Source organism: Dermacentor variabilis, chromosome 6, assembly GCF_050947875.1.
Source record: "Dermacentor variabilis isolate Ectoservices chromosome 6, ASM5094787v1, whole genome shotgun sequence".
NCBI classification, from domain to species: domain Eukaryota; kingdom Metazoa; phylum Arthropoda; class Arachnida; order Ixodida; family Ixodidae; genus Dermacentor; species Dermacentor variabilis.
Genome location: NC_134573.1, coordinates 40,616,134 through 40,633,791, shown reverse-complemented (window position 1 = coordinate 40,633,791; position 17,658 = coordinate 40,616,134). Strand labels below are relative to the sequence as shown.

The window sequence follows — 17,658 nt, the reverse complement described above, 5'->3', positions numbered from 1 at the left end:
AGCTTGTTATTTCATTGCGTTTATAAATGGGAAATTATTCGATATTTCACTCACTATTCGAAAGGCATTTTTCCAGAATATTATATCCAGTTTGGAAATTTTGCTATTTGAACACCTCTAATTTTTTGTAATCAATCTAATCATCACTTAGTGTTATTTAACGACACTTTCTACCAGCTATACATCTATGTCTATAGTGTACAAAATCTAAACTCGAAGAATTTTTGTAGCCCCGCTTCATGCAATGTTTCATTTTGAGCTTGTGATGTACAGCATCCTTAATTTTTAATAATATCACACGAGCACTGACCACGCAGCATGTCAGTGCCTTATAGTGATGAGAGGCAGTGAGATTGACGATAGTATGCTTTCTAGTGAGAGTACTATCTGTTTCACTGTTCGCTTCGGCAGAGCATGCGCCTTGCTTTTGTTATCCACAAGGTCCCATTGTGCACTACCACATATAACAAGGCCAGCTTCTGCTTTTACAGTGAAAGCTGTATATGACTAACCTTCCATAATTTTTTGGGTGTCCGCCAACAGAAACGTACTTGGCGATCTCTGACAAACCCATACAGGTGCAGTGCAGCGATGCAGATGGCAGAATGCGGAACAGATTAGAACACTTGCCGTGAACTATAGCACGACATCAAGGTTATCGCAGTATATAAGCAGGAGAGGTGTCAGCACTAAAAACAGCTGGGTTATCGATGGGGCAGACACGTATAGTTCGTACACCCAAAGAACAACATGCATACGAGGAGCGCCGGAGGGAAGAGCAATGAGAATGTAAACGGCGCTGGCGCAAAACAACCACCGACAGAGAACATTCCCGCGATGCTGAACCAAAATGACAATCGCAAGCCTACGCACCTCTGAATGAGCAACGACGCCTGACTTGCAACGCAAAAAATTACAGCCATTCCACTCTGTGAACATGGAATGGCAGTGAAAGCACTTTGTTTTTCCTTTTGAGAGCTTTGACTATCGTCAGCTTTCGCTGCCATTCCATCTTCACAGAGTGGAATGGTTGTCATTTCTTTTATATGGAACCTTGCACGTACAGAAAAATGTCCTTCTTTATTTTTCTTTTATCTTAATTTCCTGGCGCATGTGTGGGCTTCAGTAATAAAAAAAAAAGAAGTGCACGGCAGACGATACATCTAGCTTAGTCATGCACGTGCCATCACACCTGCTTTTACTATGCAGGGCTGCACAGTAAACTCTGCCAGGGTGTGTGCCTCCCTGAAGGGGACAGCATAGCACACGATGCACATACTATTGCCAATCTCACCACCTCTCACCATTATAAGGCATACTGATGTGCCATGCAATCAATGCACACAAGATATTATTAGAAATTTCGGAGGCTGTATGTGAATAAATAATTACGCCTAGACTAAGCTACTTACAGACAATTTTATTTTCAATTTATGAGTGCTGCCATCTTGTGCTGTAATATGAATAATCCCTAGATTCTGTGAGCAACGATGTCAACTTAACTTCGTCATGCAACACTGAACATACCTGTATCCAAATGCAGCTTAGCACCATGCATTGATTGCTGCAGTTAGAAAATTCTCCTGTTAAGAGCCCACAATAGTGGCACTTCAGTGCTTCTGTAGAAGCCTGTTGAGAAGCCACGCTACTTATTTGGACTTGTACTAATATGTCTAGTTGCTTGGACGCCTGAACTTGATGTTGTCAATAGGAATAACAACACAGTGGCACATGCCAGCTGGCAGGTTGACACTACCTCGACAGCCAAGAGGTCAGGTGAGAGGATGCCATAAAGCTCGTCCCAGCTTCGGACTTCTGGCTTGTCCGTGTCCGGGTTCCACTGTAGTAGAAACAGCTGCGAGCTGCCTTCCAGTGGACCCTGCGTGAAGCGTTTGCAGAATTTGTGTAGTTATAATGGTCAGCTAGGAGACACTCAGTACCAAAGGTCACCTTGACACTCTGTTGCACAACTTTGGACAAATTTCATTTTGGGTGCAGGAGCCCTACTTGACCGTATTTCAGCGAAACTGAGAATGACAATCTGAGAACAACAGCAATTCCCGAGTGTAAAGTTCGCTTCGCACAGCTGCTAAAGTGAATTTCTGCACACAACTTTAAAAAATAATTCCTGTGTCAGAAATGTGACTCCAAACCTGTATGGAACTAACCAAATAGAAGCGTGACAAAAATCTTAACCACCCCTAACTAAGCACAAAGCCTTAACTGAACAGACCCTACTCATACCTTGGTTGAAAAACCTCACCGAGTCTGGTGTAAATGGTTTATGTCGTCTCAAAGTATCAGTTTGAAACTGGCTCCAGTTGGTTTAGATGTGTTTTGAGACACAAGCCAGATGGACCAGACGCAATGAGATATTGTTGCAGGAAGAAAGCAGGCCCACGAGTGTAAAATAATGTATATTTACAACTTAGGTTAATGGCATTCAGGCAACTGGCAGACTTCGTCTTCCTCTAGTCTAATACAACTTCTTCCTTCACTTCACCATAACATCACCCTCCCGGCGGAGTAGCTCCGTCCTGGTGCAAGTTATAGAGCCTCACTTAATGGGGGGACATATGGCTTCAGCCTGGCGACATGAACAACATCGCTGGTGACGTTGGGAGGCATTGAAGGCTGACTGACTGGGGCGATCTCGTATGTCACATCGGACAGTTGGCGTAAGATCTGGTACGGACCAGAATAACGGGAAAGTAGTTTTTCCGACAAGCCAACACGACGTGAAGGTGTCCAGAGAAGGACAAGGGAACCAGGTGAAAAATGGGAGTCTCGGTACCGAAGGTCATAGCGTCGCTTTTGAGAAGCTTGCGAGACTGTGAGGCGACGCCGGGCGACTTCTCGGGCCTTGGCGGCTAAGTCAATAGCATCGCGAGCGTAACCAGTGCTGGGTGATTGTACTGCGGAAGGCAGCAACCTGTCAAAGGGCAAGGTGGGGTCGCGGCCATACAACAGGTAAAATGGTGAAAATCCAGCAGTGTCGTGACGGGACGAGTTGTATGCGAAAGTGATGCATGGTAAAGCGACATCCCAGACGTGATGATCGTCGGAAACGTACATGGCCAGCATTTCAGTTAGCGTGCGGTTGAGTCGCTCGGTGAGGCCGCTAGTTTGGGGGTGGTACGCGGTAGCAATCTGGTGTTCTGTAGAACAGCAGTGGAGCAGATCATCGACGACCTTTGATAGAAAGTAGCAGCCGCGATCCGTAAGCAACTGGTGAGGGGTGCCGTGATGCAGGATGACGTCGTATAGTAAGAAGTTGGCGACATCTGTAGCGCAGCTGGTTGGTAGCGCTCGTGCGATGGCATATCTCATGGCATAATCGGTTGCTACAGCAATCCATTTGTTTCCTTTGATGGAAATTAGAAAGGGGCCAAGGAGGTCTAGGCCCCACAGAAGAAGGGCTCTGTAGGGATATCAATTGGTTGCAGCAAACCAGCGGGAGGCATAGCAGGCGTCTTCCGGCACTGACACAGGTCGCAAGAAGCGACATAACGGCGCACAGAGCCATAAATGCCGGGCCAGAAGAAGCATCACCACAGGCGGTCGTATGTACGAGTGATGCCCAGATGTCCAGCAGTAGGCGCGTTGTGAAGTTGCTGGAACACGGCTAGTCGAAGGTGCTTGGGAACGACTAGGAGGAGCTCTGGGCCGTCAGGACGAACGCTACGACGGTATGAAGTTCGATCGAGCAAGGTGAATATGCGGAGGGATGGGTCATTGGGCGAGGAGCTTAGGCGTTCCATAAGTGTTCGAAGAACAGGATCTTTGCACTGCTCGTCGCCAATATGGAGGAAGCCGAAGAAGGATAGAACACTGATGGCCGAGTCTGCATCAGTATCGTCCGGTTGATCCACGGGATTGTGACAGAATTGGGGAAGTTGTAAGCTGCTCAATCAGGGTAGAGAACGCTTTCTCCTGCAGTGGTCTCCAAGAGAAAGAGACGTCTTTCTTAAGAAGGTCAGTGAGAGGGTGAGCGATGTCGGCAAAATTTTTCACAGATCGTCGGAAATAAGAGCATAAGCCCAGAAAACTACGGACATCGTTTGTTGAACAAGGTACAGCAAAATTTTGCATGGCGTGAACTTTGTGCGGATCAGGTTGGATTCCAGTGGCGTTGACGAGATGGCCGAGCGTGTTAATTTCACGGCGACTGAAATGGCACTTGGAGGAGTTTAGCTGAAGGCCAGCCCTGCGAAACACGGAGAGTATGGTTGTGAGGCGCCGCAGGTGGCCCTCAAAGTTCAGCGAAAACACAATCACACCGTCGAGGTAACAGAGGCATGTAGACTACTTCAAGCCGCGCAAGAGAGAGTCCATCATGCGCTCGAATGTAGCTGGCGCAAGGCATAATCCAAAGGGCATGACATTAAATTGGTACAGACCGTCCGTTGTGACGAAGGCGGTTTTCTCGCGGTCCACCTCATCGACGCTAATCTGCCAATAGCCGGAGCGGAGGTCAATTGATGAAAAGTATTGGAATCTGTGAAGGCAGTCAAGAGCATCATCAATGCGAGGCAGGGGAGGAAATAGCAAGTTTGGGCATTCCATCTCTCTGCTTGGTCTGCCATACAAACACCTACCAGATTTCTCCGGCCGCTCACTCCCAGACACAAAGCTTTCCGCCACCCCGTCGCAACCCAGCTGACTGGCGCACAGCAGATGATAAACCTATCTGTTTTAATTGTTCCTGTATTGGACACACGGCCCGTCATTGCCGCAACCACTGGTTGTCGCCTCCTCAGTGGTCGTCTCCGAGTCACTACCGCCAAGTACCAGACAATCGTACTTTCTCGCGCTATACGCCGACTAGGAACATCAACGCTGACAGTGCTCCACCAAGATCCAGACGCTCCCCGTCTCCACGAGGTCGTAGGTCCCGTTCGCCTCTCGTTCACTGCTCTTCGTCCCCTTCTGCAACCGGTCGCTTCACTTCGGGAAACTGTGTTATCCTTTGTTATCCTGTTGAGGTGACGGTAGTCAACGCAGAAGTGTCACGAGTTGTATTTTTTCTTTACTAAGACAACCGGTGATGCACACGGGCTACTGGAAGGTTCAATGATGTCCTTGTCCATCATCCTGTCTACTTCTTTCTGTATGATGGCCCGTTCTGTTGCGGAGACACGATATGGCCGCCTATGAATGGGGCTGGCGTCACCGGTGTTGATGCAATGCATGACAACAGATGTCTGGCCAAGTGGACGGTCGTCCAAATAAAAGATGTCCTGATAAGATGACAGGAGGTGACGAAGAGCTGCTGTTTGTTCGGAAGGAAGGTCAGGGGCGATTATCTTAGAAACATCGTCCGCAGGTGTCGAGTACGGAGGAGTGGGTGACAAAGGACCGTTGGCACTGAGGAAAGATTCAGAGGTCAAAGAAGAAACCTCAATTTCTTCCAAAGGAGTGATATGTGCTATGGTGATACCGTGTGGCAGCACATGGGATGAAAATCCAAAATTGAGGATGGGCACGCAAGTGCAGTTCTCGCGGATCCGGATTAAGGTGCTCGGCAGGGCAATATTGCACGACAAAACCACGTCAGTAAGCGGCGACACGACATACTCGCCATCAGGTATGGGAAGACAGGGCGTAAGGAGGACATTTGTAGCCGCCTGTGGAGACAGCCTTGCAAACTCAGCAGAACATAAGCTGTGTGAAGCACAAGTTGTTGCATTGGCAGGAAGCGGCAGATCCAACTGTACAACGCCTGCGGAGCAGTTAATTTGGGCAGAGTGTTTCGAAAGGAAGTCAAGGCCGAGAATTAGGTCGTGCGGACAGTGTTCAAGGACGATAAATAGAACAACGGCATAATGGCCCCCAATGGTCACACGTGCTGTGCACATTCCAAGGACAGGTGAAGTACTCCCATCAGCGACTTGCACAGTGCACGGTACGGCGGGTGTCAGAACCTTTTTGAGCCTTCGGCGGAGAGCAGCGCTCATAACTGAAAGCTGCGCTCCTGTATCAATGAGAGATCTAACAGGAAAGCCATCAACTTCAATGTCTAGTAGGTTTCCACATGTTGGCAGGGTCAACAGAGGATTTGTGGGCCGGGTGGGAGTTGCAGCTTCACCTCCGGGAGCTGCACCGCATAGTTTCCCGAAGCCAAGCGAGCGGTTGCAGAAGGGGACGAAGAGCGGTGAACGAGAGGCGAACGGGACCTACGACCTCATGGAGACGGGGAGCGGCTGGATCTTGGTGGAGCACTGTCGGCGTTGATGTTCCTAGTCGGCGTATAGCGCGAGAAAGTATGATTGTCCGGTACTTGGCGGTAGTGACTCGGAGACGACCACCGAGGAGGCGACGACCAGTGGTTGCGGCAATGACGGGCGGTGTGTCCAATACCGGAACAATTAAAACAGATAGGTTTATCATCCGCTGTGCGCCAGTCAGCTGGGTTGCGACGGGTGGCGGAAAGCTTTGTGTCTGGGAGTGAGCGGCCGGAGAAATCTGGTAGGTGTTTGTATGGCAGACCAAGCAGAGAGATGGAATGGCCAAACTTGCTATTTCCTCCCGAATGACCGCTTGTATAACGGAGATAGCGGGCACGCTTTCCCGACAGTCGGGACGAACTGGAGCCAGAGCCATGGCCTCAAGCTCACGGCGAACGATGTGCGTGATTTCTTCCGGTCCTGTGGGCTGAACGAACCGCGGCGGGTCTTCGCAAGAAGATGTCGCGGCAGTATTGGGCAATCAGTCAAAAGTTTGAGCGACGCGGTGGCCCTTCGCTTGTTCGAAGCACCGGCACTCCTTTATAATTGCATCCACAGTGGCGCAATCCTTGCAGATCAGGAGATTGAAGGCATCGTCTGCAATACCTTTCAGTATGTGACCAATCTTGTCTGCCTTGGTCATGTTGCCTTCAGCCTTGTGACAGAGGGCCAGCACATCCTGTATGTAGACGACATAGGATTCTGTGGACGTCTGAGCGCGACACGCAAGTTCTTTTTTTGCCGCCAGCTGACGACCGACAGGTCTGCCAAACAGGTCTCGCATTTTTTCTTTGCAGACATCCCAGCTCGTTAAGTCAGCTTCGTGTGTGTCGTACCATTGCTTCGCAGTTCCTCTTAGATAAAATATCACGTTTGCTAGCATCATTGTTGGATCCCACCTGTTGTTGTCGCACACTCACTTGTACATCGTAAGCCAGTCCTCGACGTAGGTGTTGTCCGTGCCATAAAATGTCCCTGGGTGCTGCGGATGAGTGAGGATGATCGTTGGCACGGGCTGCTGAGGCGCTGTCACTTGTGTCGGTTGATTTGCCATTGTGGCGGCAGGTAGATGATGTCCACTGTGAAGTTCCGTGATTGTACCCCGCACCTTCCACCAAAATGTTGCAGGAAGAAAGCGGGCCCACGAGTGTAAAATAATGTATATTTACAACTGAGGTTAATGACGTTCAGGCAACTGGCAGACTTCGTCTTCCTCTAGTCTAATCCAACTTCTTCCTTCACTTCACCGTAACAATATTTTCACTGAGATGACTGATTTGTCCTTCATCTATTCCTAGAGGATGTTCTTACAGCTCACTGCAATCTCTAAATGAATGTACACTGTTTTCAAATCCAGGCCAATATCTTTTTTTAAAGGTATTGAATCCAAAGCTACTAAGTCCAAAGCTACAGTTTGTAAGATCCTGTTCAGCCACAACTTTCATGCACCTTATGCCATCTGATGTCCACAGGGAGCCTGCAATGACCTATACATACTAAGTTAAGAATTGAAGAGCTGGCATGACGAGATACATTCACACAAATGACTTGTGAACACTGGCACAGGAGATAATAAAACCATGGGACATTGGCTACGAGAGCACAAAAGCAACAAAGGCAAGCTCGGCATATCTGAAAAACTTGTCTTGCATGTTCAAAATACAAACATACTCCTATGCTTTCCTAGTGTTAAACTTTTGTTAGTTACCTCGATAAATGCACAAGAGAGGTCTTAAGGCCTTTGAGACTAACCAACTTTGCAAAAGAAACCGAGTTGTTAAGCATAAAATGCTTTTAGCTCCCATTGTCAGCGACCTTCAAGACACCTTGAGCCATAACCCAGAGCTGTTATCTGGGCACTCAAGACAAGAATGGTACGAGAGTGGGGCGAGAACGAAACGGGAACACCCGGGCATCGTCACGAGAGCAAAACGAGATCATCCGGGCAAACAGTCAAAACTTAAGAAAATGTGGTCTCTGGCCCCCAATCCTTTGTACAGGACTGTATTACGTATGCTAGTTAGTGCCCATACAAGTTTAAAAGAAATATTGCTTACGACCTCTACCTAATGTTCACAATATCACTTAAGCTGTAACCTCTAGTATGCTGAAGTTCAATTTGTCATTTGCAATAGCGACATTTAAAAGGCAGATACAGTGCACCATACACTTGATTGTCATCTTTTGGCACTGAGACAGGGTTGCCTGTGCTTTTTTCACTGCCAGCGATCTGTCAGTGCAGCAGCGCAGCTTTTGTGCCACCTCCTTCGAGAGATGGCGCCACGCTGTGTGACCAGGCCAACAGCATCCAGTGCCCCGCGGACGGTTGTGAGTAATCGTAATTGTTCCGACCAATCTGCTTTGCCAGTAGCCATTTCATGCTTACATCTACTCTCGATTACGAGAGAGCCAGCATTTCTTCACCATGGTTTTGTGATCTCTCGGATGAATGCATGATAGGAATGCCTCACGTGTCTTCTGTCTCCTTTTAAAATTCTTTTCTCGGTCCTATATATTTTCTCCACATATAAAAGGCATATGGCATGTGATAATAAATGCACACAGTTAGCACTTTGTCTGTGTGCTTGTTATTATAGCTGTTGTAATCTGAACCAACTAGCCCATCCATCGAGCAAGATGCTTTGCTGACATGATGGAGAGCACTCCGCTCCATTTTTCCTCACATTTTGTGCTGTGTTCCATCATGCCATAGACTATGATTGAATGTAAAACTATATTTGTGTTGCTGTTGTTGATGTCCTCTCTAGCTTGCTTGCATTAAAAAAAAAATACTTCTCTTTTAAAGGTATACTGACATATTTTGGACTATTCATGTTTTTTGCATTAAATGAAGGTACTAGACCTCCAAACTATAGAAAAAAACAGTCACAAGCCTCAGAGCGCCATACATAATTTAATATATTAGCTTTTCTGCAGCCAGTTTTCGTTTCTTTTCCCAGAAGGATACTGCATTGAGATGTCATGGTGCAGTACATGATCACCTGGGAGCCAGACATTACAACGTTTTGACACTCGCTGTGGCTTGCCTGGTCATTTTGTATGCTGCTACTGACTGTGAGGGCTGATATAGCAGCATAGCATATAATCAGGCGAGCTGGAGTGACTGTCAAAACATCACAATGTCCTGCTTCCATGTGACTACCTTCTATGTCATGACATCACAACACAAAATAGAAACAAAACTGAATTGGCGGTAAGAAAGCTGTTATACTAAATTATTTAGGGTGCTTTGAGGCTTGCCAGTATTTTTTCTCAGGGGTCCCGGACGTTCATTTGACGCAAGAAATGAAGTGTTGAAAATATTGTGTCAATACTCTTTTACGAACATTTCAGTCCTCTACTAATTAGCTATCAAGCTGCAATTGAGGCCAACCTACATCCAAGCAAACATGCCACTGTGTAGCTATGCTGGCAGCCTTTTCCATGATGTGCTGCCTTATGTCATACAGCAGCTGCCCACTTCAGTGCAGTGACCCTGTGAGTCAGCTAGTGATGTGCCATAGCCACATCTTGCAGTGCAATGCAGGTTGCATGCTGTACGTAATTAAGCTCGTACTTTGGGCAAGGGTCTACGTACATTTAGCACAGTTTTGCCATGAAGAGCTTCACAAATTGTGGGGTTCTGAATGCGGTAACCTTGAGGCTATGGTTTCTTGTGGCAGCAGGAAGCCAGCAACGACTTATGGTGGTTCAATTTACAGATTACATCTTCACATCTTCACATATTGAATTCAATATATCAAATTTATTCATGATCTCCTCTATGTTTGACATATTCATACTTGGCTATATACTGTATTTACTTGTGTGAAGCCTGCACATTTTTTCAGGTTTATTGCAGTGAACAGGCCTTACTTACAACAGGCACATGTATGGCTACTCAATAAAGCCTCGAACTGCGCTCCAACTGCCATGCAGAATAACGCCAACCACTGGTGATCAACTGCTATGAACACACACTTATTCAGTCGTTCAGTCATCATCGTTGCTTCAGCTGCCCTTGTCATTCGACAAGCTCACCTCACCAGTCCTCTCCCAAACCTGGTCGTCCTACAAGCTGTCCATTACTGTTTGAGATTCTCATCTGAGATTACTGTTTGAGATTCTGTAGTGATGCCCTCTGAATGGGCCCTGAAGTGCACTGCAGCTAAACAAGTATGCCACAGTGCAGTGTTACAGTTGAAACATGCTGAATCTACGTTGTGTAATTGCAATCCAGCGGGATATGGTGATGATGATGATGCTATTATTGGCAGGACCATAAATAGTGCTACTAATAGTGACTTGAACGAATTATGAGCACATAGACATGCTTCACGTGACTCTTACTGAAGCTCTTTTTCGAAGTCTTTGCCAGGGTGCAGGCCTTACACAAATAAGTATGGTATGTTGGTATTTACTTCCTTGCTCTAGGTTTTTGCCTGTAGGTTTGTGGCACACTTCAATGAACGTCCTCGACACCAACTTTTGAACATAGTTACGCGCTTGTTAGAGTGTGCTGCTCTGCAATGATGAAAAAAGTACCTTAAATTTCTCCAATTCCAAGTGGATTCCAAACCCATGCCACAACGGTTCCTCAAGGACAGCAACCCGACGAATTAGCAGGCAGCGCAACAAATGCACTGGGTATGTGCCGCTTTTAAACGAATGCCTTTCATGCCAGTGCTTTAGCGAGCTGTGCCAAGAATGCTCTGGATATGGGTCACTCTTAGATGAACTGCTTGCCAACTTGGATTACTGAGTATGAGCCACTGAGTGTGTGGGAAGTGAGGGAACAATTCTCAGTGTTCACAGGCAACGGTGCACCATGCTTCTTGCGTCGGAGGCTATGTGTGGACTTTGTGGCAGTGCCACTAGATGGCGCAGCGTGTACAGAAATAAGCGTAATAGAGGAGCCTGGTTGCTACATGATGGGTTTGTCAGGTGGCACGCATTTCAGAGGCCACATGCAGGTGTCATGGTGGCGGCACTAGATGGCGCTGAGTGTTCTTAAGGAAGTGCAAAAGAGCAGTCCTGCTGCAATAAATATCTCATCTTGCTTTGACACTGGCAATACTTGTGTTGCTATATTGATTCTATGCTAATGCATTACCGTCGACAGTCATTGTGAGATGGGTTCTGCGGCAGTTTTTTTCTTTCAATGCATTTGTATTCTTTAGGTACTTCACGCACTTTCCTTGGTCCGTCCGTCCGTCCGTCCATCTATCCAATCCATCCATCCATCCATCCCTCCATCTATCTATCTATCTATCTATGTTTGTATCAAACTATTTTTCTGCCTACCTTCTCCACGGTGTAGTCTGTGGTCGAATGATTAGCGCATCAAGCTGCTGTACTGAGGTAACAGGGTTCATAACCATTGAATTAACTTGGTTCTTTGGGTATGTGCCAATGTGTACATACGTGCAGCTCTTCAATGAAGCTCTTTCATGCTGACATGGGCCACTGCAGACGCCAGACTAGGTAAACACTGCTGTTAGAAAAAAATTCCTTGAGGCCAACTTGGAGCGCTGGGTATGTGCCACTCGGTTGGTGCTGGTCTTCAATGAACCTCTTTTATGCCAAATCGGGTAATTAGGTATGTGCCACTGCCCTACAATGCTGCCCGACAATGATGAAAAAGATCCCTTAAATTTCTCTGATGCCAAGTGGAATCGAACCCATGTCACAAGGGTTCCTCAATGACAGCAATCTGACGCATTCATAGACTGCATCACAAATGCACTGGGTATGTGCCGCTTTTTAGAGAACGCATTTCACACCAATGCTTTAGCGACCTGTGCCATGCATGCACTCGGCATGTGCTGCTCTTCAATGAACCTCCTGCAAACTTGGGTCCCCGAGTGTGTGCCACTGAGTGTGCGGCATGTGGAGGAATAATTCTCTGATCGCATGCACCAGTGTGCCACGATTGTCATCTTGAATGCCACGGTGCCACAGCATGTCCACAAAGAAGCGCGAGAGACGAGACCGGTTGCCATATGGCGTGTTTTTCAGTGTTTGCATGCACTGGTGCACCGTGCATTTTGGAGGTCACGTGCAGGCTTTGCGGTGACAGCACTAGATGGTGCCAAATGTTCTTGGAGAAGCGTGAAAGAGGAGTTACACTGCACAACGTGCCTCATACATAACTTGTTTCAGCGGTGGCGATACCTTGTGTCGTTATATTGATTTAATGCTAATGCATTACCCTAGACAGTCATCGAGAGATTGGCCCTGCCGCAATTTTTTGTTGCAGCCAACATTTTTTTGACGCTAGTACCGCATTGGTGTGGCAACTAAGAGACCCCCGACGGAAGGAGGACTGACCTCAGTGGCCGCATGGATGTTGAGCAGGGTCTCCAGGGGCCCCCGAGTCTGGTCCATGAGGTAGCGCTCCGAGCGGCTCCTCACTACCATGCTGTCCAGGGGAAGCTCCACCGTGCACACAAACCGGTCCCCATCCAGTCCCTCGATACAGCACACCCTGCATGTGACCGGAATCAGTGGCGTTTTTATGTGACAGAGAAAGGCATCACTTGTGAGCAAGTACAGTGAAACACTGCATTTGTGCGCACTGTTGTGAAAGGTCAAGTGACCACAGCTGAAGCCAACAAATTTTTCAGGTAGTGGCACGCCAGCTCCTCTAACTACATATATATATATATATCATAAAATATTTATTAGACATCAGAGAACGTGAGAAAACAGCAGTCTATGTATTCTTTTTTTTTTGACAGGCAGATAGATGCTACCAAAAATTAAGGAAACTACCATTTAAGGAGACGCCAACTATGATATCCAAGCAGCGCAGTGATATAACCGCTGCCTGTATTCATTTGTTGTGTTACAACTGTTGACAAACCCGGCTCACAAACAAGAGCTTTGCATAAACTCCTTGCACTTGCCTTTCCAGTCCGAGAATGACCTCCATTTCCGTTTGCTCGATGTCGGAACATGGTATGCTGTAAAACTGCAGCAAGAAAAAGGCACGAAAGACATGGATAAAGAAAGCGCGCCGTTATAGTTCTGAGCGCTCTTGAAGTCCCACATTCTCATATGCATTAATTCAAGCTTGAGAAGAGAAAGCATAGGCATCTTATTGACAAAAGCAAGATAAGACAAAATGCGTCAATGTGTTAAATCTTGACTTATTTTTCTGCTTTTCTCATTCACGTTTGGGAAGATTCAGAACCATCGCACATGCCACACTGATTCAGTATCTGTTCCGAGAAGCCAAAAGCATTGTCAGATGCTGCTGGACTGCTTGGTGCAGTACAGACACATGCAGAAGCTCATCCTCCTGTAGCTCATTCAATTCACTGCCACAGAAAGCTGTTCGTGAGTGCACATGGTTCTGGACTTGCTTGCTGGTAATTAACTACCTAAATTAATACATAACTTGCAGCAACAGAGATGCTTGAGCTCTGGCTACCACAAAAGAAATTGCATTTCTTAGTTTTCTTTATTAGCCCTTTGGGTGCCAAGTGTTTCAAATGTTTCAAATGTTGCCACATGCTGTTTGTTGAAATTTTAGTCTATAACACATAACAGGCTTTAAATTCAAATCCTATTTGTCAGATATATGTTGCGCAACATTAACAAATACTTTTAATAAAGATATTTTCATAAAAATTAAGACACGGTAATTGATTATGTTAATTAAGATAATCAATTTCCACAGCCCATATTACCCCTTCAAAGCTGTCATTGCCACTTGAAGACAGAGTCTTAATCAACATCAATGTCCTCTTAATCAGAGTTCATAAGAAGTTCTTGAATTTGTGCATCGTTAAAAAATATGTGCAGCCTTTTCGTGTTGGTGAGCAATTCAAACAGATAAGACAAGCTTTGTCACGCCATTTGTTTTATAACTAAGTCTGCCATACAATATTAGTTTAACCAACCGTTGTGTAGCTGGCACAACCAGTCTATCAATTTTTCACATTTGCAAATTGTGCATTCACAGTGTGCATCGGTGCCCAGACAAGTATGATGGGGAACGACACTTAAAGGGTTAAACTGTGCACACACATGTGCCTATTCAACGGTAGATGTCACATTACTTTAGCCTGTCATAGCCTGCCTACTGAAACATAGCAGAACGACTGACACATATTGTATTTTCGGGGGACAATAAGAAGGAAAAACACACACCACTGCATTCACACACATCATAAACATTTCTTTTGCTCCGTTGTCCTTACTTGTCATGCGACATGTGGCAGAATGTAGTTACTGCAAACATCACTCACAGCGCGTACATAGACAGAGGGACTGAAAGAATGACAAAGACAAGTGCCAACTAGCTGAGTACCAACTAGCCCGTACCCAAACCCTGCTTCATTGTAGTTACTGCACATACATTGCATATTTTTCTGAGTTTAGTGAAAAATTCACAATTCTGTAAAATAATGGGATTATGTAGACATAAACTGGGGCACTTATTATACTGTACTTCTGCATTCTGCATCCATTGAAATAGAAACAAACTCTCTGATGGATTGACTGCATTGGTTGGTGGGGCTTCACCCTTTTCATGCCACACTATAATTCTAAATTCTAACCAAAAATGGCCGAATTATCTTTCAGAACCCTAGTTGCCAACATGTAGTACTTTTTCAAAAAGAATAAATTCGCTTCTGCTTTCACTGCCCAATGGATTGCATGCTGCCATCTACCAAAAGGATGAAAAAGCATGAGCCTTGTCCATGGCATTGCTAGAAAATGTAAAGTACCGTTGACAAGCTGAGCTCCTCCTTGGGCCATTTTTACCGGAAACACGTGGATGAGCCCAGCTCTGCTAAGTTACAGAAGAGGTTAATGTACCAAGTTTTGTTTTCCTGCATTCCTTTTTTGTTTTGATGCTCTTGTGTTTGGCAATAAACACACAGCATAAGCTAGCCCGTCAGCTATAGAAAGGAGAAGCGACACAATTAATGAGTTGATAGCCAGCATCGTGCTCCTGTCATTCTTGCATGTTTCTCTATCCCTGTTTTTTTGCCCTGTTGTTAATTATGAACCAGTACTATATGACCATATAGAACCATATAACGACTAGCCCTGTTTACGATTCTATGAAATGCTCGTAATAACTTGCCAGTCATCACTGTCACAATTTACAACTTCACCACAACTGTACCCTTGAAGAAGAAGTTCAGAACACACAGCATGCCATGCAGTCTTGCTGGGAGGTGGAGTGATTGAAACTCACCATGAGAGTTGACTCCGTCGCCAAGATAAGCCTCTTGCCATTTTTGCTCCAGGTACCACACACAAACCGAGACCTGCAAGAAGACGACGTCGGATTAGCAACAACTCACTTGCACTGTTTCAAAAACAGATCACAACTTTTACAACTTGCCTAGCAGTGTTCTGCTGCTAATGCCCCTGTGCGCAATGCTAGCTGAACAGATTCATTGTGAAAAGATAAGCTGGGTACAACTGGCATGTCCACCTACTCTCCTTCAGGCACTTAGTAAGTTTTAGTGAATATTTTCTGTGGACAGGAACAGGAACAGCACAGGAGAAAATCCATTCTGTTCCTTTCATAATCTTTCTTAAATGTGCTCAAAACACCAAATGATGTCAAGCTTCCAAGCAGCACAGCAGCCAGTTTCTGTGCCTGAGAGGCGGGAGTGGTTTCGGTCTTTCAATGCACTGTACAGCTACAGATCTGTGACGCTAAATTATGAATAAGGCTAGTATAGATACTATTGATAGTTGAGTCATTATCAAAATATAAATAGTGCACTGTCGACAATACTGCTAACTGTGCACTACTGATATCAATACGTAGTACTTTTGAGTGAACTGTCGGTAGAACAATCAATAGTACACTATCGATAATGTAAAATCATGCAATGTAATGCACGTAAACACTGCAATGTCAATTTGGTGACATTTCCCTGTTCCCAATTGCATAAACTGAGTGTTAATGATGGTCAGTTATCTGAAAACTTATTGTGATATCACTAGCCAAGATTTTCAAAACCAGTGATGACATTGTTAATAGCGAACTGCCATAATACTATTGTAGTAGACAGTACTCATACAGCCCTGCAGTAGAAGAATAGACCGGACTAGCGCCATCAGGGGCACATAGGCTTGACGATGGTAGCTGCAACATCAACAGAGCCATCTGTTTAATAAATAGCAATCCTTTGTGGGCTGTCTGTTCCTACAAGTTGGTGACCACGGATGTGATACCATATTGCAACGGTATAGGTCTACCGAGTTTCTTCTCGACGCCATTGAACCGGCCGCCGAACAACGATGTCTCGAAGAAAACGGAACATCTTCCGTCACCGCACTGAAACTTCCAGATTTCTGGCCCTCGGACTGTGAACTCTGGTTCATCCACATCAAGGCGCAGTTTCGCCGTCACAGAGTCACATCTCGGGCGGCCAAGTACAACAACATCGTGAGTGTGCTCAACCTGACCACTGCAGCTTTGGTCCACAACATTTTTCTACCTCCTCTGCCCGATGATCAGTACTTTACTCCTAAGCAGGAGTTACTACGGTGCACCACGGACACTGAGTCGCAACGGATTCAACAGCTCCTCTCATCGGAGGAACTTGGTGACAGAAAACTGACTAAGCTGCTTCCTCGCATGACACAACTCCTGGGAACCAGTCCCTCATCAACAGACCCGAAAATCCTTCGGGAGCTTTTTTTACAGCGTCTACCAAACCAGGTACGCATGAATTTATGTGCCTCACCTACTACGACATCTGTCGAGGCCTTAGCGATGACGGCAGACCAGATTATGGATTCTTTGCATTCTGTGATATCCACTGTTGACTGTTGTATTGCACCCATTGTGACACAACCCCAACCCAACAGTTCAAGCACACACCTTGCTGCACAAGTAGAGGAGCTAACTAACCAGTTGGCTCCCTTATGCTTTCGGGCGAACAACCATCAGCAGCGGTATCGTTCGCATGACCAAAACGTGTCACGCCCTTTGTCTCCCTTTATTTGTTGGTATCACGCCAGATATGGCACTCACGTACTGCAGTGCCGTCCGCCTTGCAACTTTCTGGGCAATGATCAAGCCAGACACTGATCGCGGCTAATGCTACTGGCCCTACATCAAGGTGCCTCTTCTACGTCACCAACCGTGTCACAAAAGTTTGCTATCTTGTAGGCACTGGTGCGGAAATTTGTGTCATTCCCCCTACTTTTCAGATCGCAGAAGACATCGCCATGACATGTCTTTTCTCACTGCCATCAACGGTTACAACATTAAAATGTACAATCAGAAATCTGTTACTCGACCTTTGTCTGCGATGCCCTTTTTGATGGCTATTCACCGTTGCTGATGTCCGTGGGCCGTTCATCGGCACTGATTTTCTATGAAAGTTTAACCTTCTCGTCGAGCTTCGCAACTGCCACCTTCTTGGCTCCTAAACAAACCTGTCCTTAC

The 17,658-nt window shown here is 46.1% G+C and overlaps 1 protein-coding gene across 5 annotated transcripts in view; it reads right to left on the bottom strand.

The window, feature by feature from the left end:
* LOC142584752 (WD repeat and coiled-coil-containing protein-like) overlaps positions 1-17,658 on the bottom strand; it is a 70,295-nt gene that overhangs the window by 29,354 nt on the left and 23,283 nt on the right. For all 5 annotated transcript variants that reach the window (XM_075694980.1, XM_075694981.1, XM_075694984.1 and 2 more), the window contains exons 5-8: positions 15,442-15,514; positions 13,136-13,200; positions 12,558-12,714; positions 1,757-1,879 (exon numbers count right to left, since the gene is read on the bottom strand). In XM_075694980.1, coding sequence (XP_075551095.1) covers positions 1,757-1,879; positions 12,558-12,714; positions 13,136-13,200; positions 15,442-15,514 — 418 coding nt within the window. The remainder of the gene's footprint in view (positions 1-1,756; positions 1,880-12,557; positions 12,715-13,135; positions 13,201-15,441; positions 15,515-17,658) is intronic.